This window comes from Nestor notabilis, unplaced genomic scaffold, assembly GCF_000696875.1.
Source record: "Nestor notabilis isolate BGI_N333 unplaced genomic scaffold, ASM69687v1 scaffold10297, whole genome shotgun sequence".
Taxonomy (NCBI): Eukaryota; Metazoa; Chordata; class Aves; order Psittaciformes; family Psittacidae; genus Nestor; species Nestor notabilis.
In genome coordinates, this window is record NW_009936053.1 from 46,871 (window position 1) to 55,254 (window position 8,384).

The window sequence follows — 8,384 nt, forward strand, 5'->3', positions numbered from 1 at the left end:
CCAGTAATCTCCATAGCCCATCACTGAGTCCCACACATGCAAAACTGGGGCTGTTGGAGCAGTTGCAGTAGGGGTACTTAGCTCAAGTGTACAGGGCTATAGGGCTCCTGGATCACTTATCAGTGTAACTGTGAAGAGCTGCTTAACTGCTATCAACCTATCATCTCAACTCTTTCCTTTGCTCCCCTTTCCCCTTAAACATCTCTTGTCCTTTTAACCCAAACACTGCTGTAATTTCAAGCATCCTATGTAGGAGGGAGGGTGACTTGCACATATTCTAGGCAGAACTACAATACAAAACTAAACCATTCAGGGGGCGTTAGTAATCCTGCAGTTACAGTGATATTTTCATCGCTAAAAGCTGCCATCAAAAAAGATTGACAAGACCCAGAGAATTTTAACACCAAATGTAAGAGTTGGGACAGGTATGGAGTGTATTTACATTGTGAAAATTGAATTTCTTGCCTAAATCAGTATTTCCAGTGCAACCAAAATAAAATGTAACCACAAACTTCATACATTACTTTTTTTCTTTGTGCTTTTCACCTTGGCAAGATTGAGCTTCATCACCTACCTGTCGGCATATCGTAAAGTGTTCAGGGTGTGCTCTGTAGCTATGTGGCTAGGTGATACATTGGCTATCATACATGTCTTGGAATTGCCGATGAAAGAATCCTTTAGCACCTAGTGTTGGAGGAAAAAAATAACAATCTTAGCAATTTATGTACCTTGCTTTTCCTGTAAGTTAGCAATGTGTACAGAAGCAGTTTAACATGATTTACCATCTCTTTTTGCTGTTTGTTTGTTTGTTTGTTTTAATGTAGTCCTCATCTCAATGTGTCTTTCAGTTCTTTGTTTACAATTTAAAATGAACATGAGTGTTAATCAGGGCTCTGAACAAGCCCCTTGCACCAGGTGCCATAAGGGTGCTCATATGTTTTGAAAAATAAAACATACGTTACAACTGGAGTGAAGAAATATTAATAACTCACAGGACTCTTACTGCAAAGAAGATGCAAGATTGGTTACAGACTGGGTAGAGATGGATGGTAACTCTGAATGAGTCTGGAAGTGTTTTTTTGGGGGGTTTTTTTGGTTTTAGGTTTGGGTTTATTTGGTTTTGACCATGCCAGTCCCCAGGACTGGCTAGGGGAACTGGCAGTTGGCCTTAATTCTGTGACTAACTTTAAAATTAATGTTTGAAGAAGTTATGCTTTTCTTTTTTCTTCAAGAGTTTAACAGCAGTTACTGAATTATGCCCTTTGTTAAAAAAATTATTTATTGATTATTTTGTTCTCATCAGGGAAGCCTCTACTGCTGCCTTTCTGCTCGTTTTACCTGAGTTAATTTGCTTTGCCGGAAGGGAGTATGTGCGTGTTCCTGATCCAGTGCCCGAATGCATTCCTTTAGCTGCCAAAATTAAAACGAAACAAAAAACAGAGGGGAAAAAGCGTGTTAGTCACACACTGGCAAGAAATTGAACTGCATCAAACCTAACTTACAAATGTACTGTTTCCTTTGTGGCTCCTTCGACTCCTACTACGTGTGGTCCCTTGTTGCAAGGGGAGTTTGCTGCTGCCAGATACACAAATAGCTTCAGCCAGTTCAGCCAGCAGCAGCAGTTCAGCTGCACTCAAAGAGAGCAAAGCTGCAGCACAGAGCACAGCCAGCCCTGCCTGATGGGTCTGTGGGCTACACAAACCCAAGAAACTGGGTAAATACATGTGTTTAGCACACACAGAGCTCCACATTACTGTGGACCTGCTGCTGCCTGCACCATAGCTGACTAGTTTGAAGCCAAGGTTGAGTGTACCCCAGACTATGCTGCAGCTTGCAGAGCAGGGGTACCCTAACAACAGAGCTTCTTGAGCTCCATGTCTTACAAATTTCCTTCTTCTAAAAGCTCTTCCGCTGCCAAAAATACCCCAACACTTTGGACAACAGCATTGCAAATTTCTTACGCCACTCTGGCAACATTTTCATACCTTATTCAGAGATAAGGTATGAAAATACAGCACAGGCTAGTAAGTGCGTATTTCTCCCCATACTGACTATGATCTGCAGTCTGGATGTCCTACCTATGTATGGGTACACTAGGCTGTGTGAGAAGGCAGCTGATCTCAAGTCAGTTCCTTTTCACACCAGTGCAAGATGCTAAACCAAAATCAGGGGGAGAGCTGTGAAGGGTGCTGTGTTCAAGTCCAAGTTCAAAGCCACAGTGAGAGGTAGCATAGTTACAGCCTGCCTAAACAAATACGTCACTGTGGCCTTTGACAGGCTAATAAGAACTATACACAAAATACTGAGAATGGAACAGACTACTCAGGGAGTGGAGATACAGCTGCAGAACTTCCATTAAAACTGACAGAACATGAGCAGCTAGCTAGACTCATGCCTTTCACAGAACTCACTAGATCTTCTTATTGTTAATAACTAGCAACAGAGGAAGCCTGCAGCTTGAAGAAACATCCCTTGATTTATTACCAGCCTTGGAAAAAGATGTCATGTTCAAACTCAGAGATGTGCAGTTTCTTGCCTTATTTCTGCTGAGATAAGCACAATAGCATCACACTCCTTATCAAGCCTGGATACTCTCTAAAATTGGCAGAAATGGACTGTATATCCATGAGACAAGCAATTTAGAGCCAATTTTGAAGGAAAAATAAGCAGATTACAGTATTGTCATGGTGATTCTAGCATGAAGCAGCCATTGTACATTTAAAGCCTTACTACATTGTACATACACTCACTTAAAATGACACTTATTTCTCACTTTTACTGTGATAAATAATAAAATACTGTATTTTATTAGAAATCACACCTCTAACAAGTAAAGAGATCAAACTATTCTAATTTTTTATTCCACTTCTCATAATTACAGTATCTGAGTATCTTCTACTTGAAATCAACATGAATATTCAAAACAGGAGCAAACTTCATGTGTCTTAAGACCTGAAGAGAGTGTTACCATAATTGAGAGCAGAGCTAGGTTCTACAGGCTGCAGGTCATGTAGACTTATCCAAAGATGCTTATATAGTTAATTCAGTCACTACTTGTAGACTGTAAGTATTTACTCAGTATAAAACAATACCAAAAATACTCACACTCTGATTTTAAAGTTCGTTTTAAAAGAAGAGTTTCGTGAGCTTACACTAAGCCTCACTTTTCAGGAATCCTTTCTGTTCAGGTCCTGATTCCCCATGCCACTCAGTAATTCACCAGCAAGTACTCAAGAAAGCATGAAGTACAGAAACAGATTCACTTTACAGGCTGTCTCTCAGTACAAATACCAGTATTACACAGCAGGAAAGCCTCTATGCAAACGAACATTCTATATTCTCAATACAAAGCATGCCATCTCCTACTCACTGCACACTAAGAGGTATGGTTGTGTGCACTGACTTCTGCACTGTTGACTGATACTGATTGTGTATCACTTTCAGCCTCAGAGAAGCCTTCAGTGAGCTTTGTTCATTTGACTTAAAGGAGGTACTTGCAGGCACTTCAGCTTTATCACAGATGGCATTTCTCTGCTCCTTGTCCCTCTTTACATAACTGTGTACACTTATAAAAAGTTTGCATTAAGAGGGCGTTTCTTCCTGTTCCTTCCTTCTCACAAATCAATTGCTAGTTTCTGTGCTTTTAAGTCCTTTACTCCTGATTTGAAAGAGTTCAAGTGGTGAAAATAACAAGTAGGAAGAGATGTGTTTTTATGAAACAAATATGGTAATCCCAATAAATATTCTCTGGAATTAAAAGGGACAAAACTTTCTCTGTAAAATATAGGACACTTATTTCACTATACCTAGTATTCTCGATGCTGTGTTTACCTGGCTGGCTTTAAGAATGGATTAAAAAGACTTAATTTTTATCAAAAAATCTTTTCCCTCTTAAATTGTCTTTCAGGCATGAGACAAATTAAACTGGGCACACCTAGTACTTTGGTTATTTTTCCCCCTCCATGGAATGCATACATGTATTATTCTGTGGTTCATTTTATTCTAAACCACATGATAATAATTAAACACAAAACCTTCCCCAGAAATGCTAGTAGCTTACTGCTAAAAGACTTTGGTTTATTTCTGCTCCTTCCATTTTTGTTTGTCGATCTGAGTCTCTGGCATCAGCTGCCCTTTCACTGCCAGCCAAGTCAATGAATGATATCCTAGAAAAAAACAAAGTTTCATTTATCTCAGGGGTTGGGTTTTTTTATTTTTATTTTATTTTATTTTTTAAACTGAAGTACTCTAACACAGTATCAGAAGAATGATTAGAAACAACTACTTCTGAACAAAGAGAAATACCCACTGGAAATACCTGAGGCACCATGATAGGCATAGCATTAGGAACCATGTCAGAACATCCTGGCACTAACAAAGTTGTCATAGAAAAAGTAATAGCATGTGATGAGAGTGCCAGTTTAATGGACATGCTGTTTAAAGTTTAGCACAATCATCTCTCCAGATTATCACTGTGCTTGTGGTTTCCTAAGAACACAGTTAAAGACACTGTAAATTTTTAAATTATCCTTCCAGGTATCAGGGACAACTGCCCTGTCAAACTGGAATTCACAGCAATATGAACAGAAATTCCCACTGTAGTAAGTAACAGACTGAGATTTCAGTGTTCCTTGTCCCTTCCTTCCATGAAACTCAATTACTCCCTCTCATGTTCCCCACCTCTAGGTGTCAGCTGCTGTACTGACTGTTGCACTGTATTTCTTTGCTGTTTTCTTTTTCTGTAACAGCCCTGACTTCTGTTGCAGGCATATCTTGGGATCCTTTCCCCACTCCAGCTCACTTTCAGTAACAAAAATCCAAAAAAGGCACATATGCCACATCTCCATAATCACATACACTTCTTATTCTAAGCCTGCCTGTTCTGTTCTGCCTTTTCATCTCTCCACTATTTATGGCTATTCCTTTTTGCCTTGTATTTAAAATAAGATCCTGGGAAGCAAAACTGCATGGTGGTTGCTGGACGGGTGTGTCAGCATGGTTTTTTGACACTCAGCAGTAATACAAATACCTAGACCTCTTTCCTCAGGCCTGTTTCTTGCGGTTGTTTAGTCTGGGGAAAAGATGATTGAGAAAAGGCACAATTACAGTCTTCAAATACATAAAATAGCTGCTACAAGTCAAAGTAAACTCCTCTTTTTGGCTGCTGCAGATAGCATCAGAGCCACACTCTTAAATTATCAGGGAGGTTTAGGTGAGGTACTATGATTCTTCTGACCAAAGGCAAACTTCTCTAATGGAATCATCTTTACCTGAACTAGTCAGCCCAGGCTCCCTTTGTAGTCAATTACAGGACAGAGCTGCTTTGAGGGGCAAATCCATCTGACCTAGTTTAGGTGCCATGAGTTGGATCCCAGAAATGACTGTTTCTATGGACTTCAAAGGTGATGAGTTCAAACATCAATATGCCCATTGCAGACATCTACCTGCATCTATACCTACATCAGATGTGGCTTAAGTGCTCTCCCTGGCAACAGAGAAAGGACTGTGAAACTCCTCAAAGTCCCTCTGAACCCTGTCTTCTGATTTCAATCACAGCTGCTTACTAACTCAATAGTTCCTCTGTGTTTGCCCCCTGGATATCCCTGGGCTTGACGTTCTCATCAGCCCTGAGCAGTCCACTTGTAGTGTTACCTTCCAAATGTCCTGTTGGCTGTGTCTTTAATTTGGATTTGGATTATAGCATGAGATCGAGAGGAATCTGAGTTGACTCCAGTAGCACCCGTGCTACGTTCTTTCCCCCCCTTCAAAATCACCTGCAAAATAAGGGGGACAAAATCCAAGTGAATTGTAAATAAAAACACAGTCTCTCAGAAAGAGATGTTGTCCTCCTAAGATGAGGAAACATTAAGAGGAATGGTTTATTCCAGCCTTAAAATTAGGTGCAAGACAGATACCAAGTTAGACTGGATCCCTCCCAATGTCTCTTTCAGAACTTTGTGTATGGACTTGCTTGCAGTAACACTACAGAGCTTTGAGAGGATACTGCAGGTAAGCAGTTGTTACATCACACATTTGCTTAGATTTGTGAAATGTACAAACTATAAAACTAAAACCAGAAATGTATCATCAATGAAAGGAAGACTGCAGACATAACCTAAGAAATTCATAAGATTGACTATTTGTGGTGTTCTTTCAACATTTCACTTTCTCATGCATGTAATAGATGGGTACTGTTATCGAGAAAGTAACACAAAAATTACAATGTGCCAAAACCTTTCTGCATTTTTGTAACTAAAAGAAACTGTGCCAAAATAAGGAACAAGGTTAAAAGATCAATTATACTCAATACAACAATCAAATAGGAAAACAAGGAAGAGAGCCAAAGCAAAATGACAAAGGCTCCTTCACAATACATATCTGGATAGTTGTCTTTTGAAGACTTTTAAGGACTCACAGGAAGTCTAGCAGCCAACTGCAGCAGGGCATTCATAAAAGTCATTAATTTTGTTTCTGATTGTAAGGGCAAATTAAAATATTATCTAGCAAAACCCATACGTTCTCAGTTGACAGATGTACATTATTGATGCCTTTCAGTGGCTAGTTCTCAATCAGAAACCCAAGCAACTGCTAGAGCTCCCGAGCATTACATTGGTGCTTATTTCAGATAATTTCTGAACCAAAGCCAACATCAATGAATGGTAAATAACTAGGGATGTATTCAAGACTCTCCCCATATACCTGTTGCAGACTATTCATAAGCTTTGAGTCAAGCCACTGACATTCCTCTGTTCAAAAGGGCCTGTGGACAATATCAAATTGTACTTTTGCTGAGATACCCGTAAGAATAAAGTCATTTCATAGCTCTTCTGTGTGTGGAATGTGATAATACAGAGGAATGTGTTAATCAAACGTATAGCAAATTTACTCTTTATTTTGGAGAAGCATCACCAGCATGTCCTGAAGCTTGGAGTTAATGGAAGATGAAGATAAAAATTAAATGGAATATAAATGGGCAACACTATGCCAATTTTAATGAGTCAATTACACTATCACGCGCTTGTAATTTCCTCACTGAGAAAGGAATTAAACTATAAGAAGTCCAGCTAAATAGAGAGCAGATTTTGCCAGCTTGCTGGCTGCAGGACAATGCAGAAAATTTGCCAGTGTCCTTTTAGGGCTCAGCCAGGCAGTGAAGGAAAACTGAAGCCTTGCTTATACTGAATGTCAGCTGCTGTTTAAAGATCCTAATTTTACTTGCTATCATCCATCATTATCTAAGCAGTGGCTTAATCCTAATTCAGATCAAAATCTCAATCTTCAGTATTTTCTAATTTATGGTTCTATTAATTTTGAAATTTGTATCTTTTGTCCCACATCCACATTCCTTTAAAATAGAAAATTTAAGTTCACAGAAGCCAAAAAAAACAACCACACTGGGAGAAAATACTTGTCCAACTTCAGGGTCCCTTCCTGGGACACCATTTAATTTCTGGAATAGTAATAGCAGTTTATTTCTTGGCAAAGATCTTCCCATAAGGAGTGGCAGCAGAAGCAACAGCTGTAAATCAGCAGCTTGCATTTCAATAACATAAGTAAGTCACAGTGACCCAAGAAGCTTACTGAATAAAGGCACTTCTAATAGTGCTCCTTGGTGTTCTGCTGGGGCTGCCAATGTCAGAACCTTAAACAGGAACACAAACATGTACTACTCAACAAATAACAACCTCTGTAAATAATATATCTCACAAATCAGCAAATGAGGCTGTAGGAAACAAAAAATAATCACAAATATAGAGGTTACCTCCAGCAGTAGATCTACAGAGTCCACCTGAACCTCCCGCAGTCCAACTATTTGAACAACATGCTTGCTGTCTTCTCTTGCAAAAAGTCTGAAAACAGTGCAGAAAGGAGATTTCTGAAATCTCAAATAGCAGCAATGAAAACATATGTCAGTGGTATGACACTGTGAAAAAGCAATCAAAGCTGCTGGCTAGGCAGAGACACCACAGTCATTCATTTATTTTCACAGCTAAAGAGGTATTTCTTTTATAACATGTACCACTGATATTTCACTGCTAAAGAGACATTATCAATGCATTTCTGCTCATTCAGGAATGTAATAGAGCAGGGAAGTAAATTATCATGTTTACATTCTAGAGTTCCTGTCTCTCAGCTGCATCTTGGGCTTCTCCTAAGAAGTTTAGACTGTAAGTTATGTTCTGTTCAAGTTCTCAAGATTCTTGCACAGTATTGCAAAGCAGCTCCCATAGCCACCGTCAGATTTCAGAGCACCTCTGCTGTAAATCACACAGAAGCATTACAGTATACAGGAAGACTACAGACATGATGCACACCGGAGGAAGTTTAATCTTCTCCTTCAATGACATGCAGGATAACTACTAGACATCCAGAGAACATAAGGA

General features: G+C 39.4%; 1 protein-coding gene across 1 annotated transcript in view; it reads right to left on the reverse strand.

The window, feature by feature from the left end:
• KIF24 (kinesin family member 24) overlaps nucleotides 1-8,384 on the reverse strand; it is a 23,878-nt gene that overhangs the window by 6,072 nt on the left and 9,422 nt on the right. The window contains exons 5-9 of the mRNA XM_010018150.1: nucleotides 7,763-7,850; nucleotides 5,653-5,774; nucleotides 4,061-4,166; nucleotides 1,339-1,410; nucleotides 575-684 (exon numbers count right to left, since the gene is read on the reverse strand). Of these exons, the coding sequence (XP_010016452.1) occupies nucleotides 575-684; nucleotides 1,339-1,410; nucleotides 4,061-4,166; nucleotides 5,653-5,774; nucleotides 7,763-7,850 (498 nt within the window). The remainder of the gene's footprint in view (nucleotides 1-574; nucleotides 685-1,338; nucleotides 1,411-4,060; nucleotides 4,167-5,652; nucleotides 5,775-7,762; nucleotides 7,851-8,384) is intronic.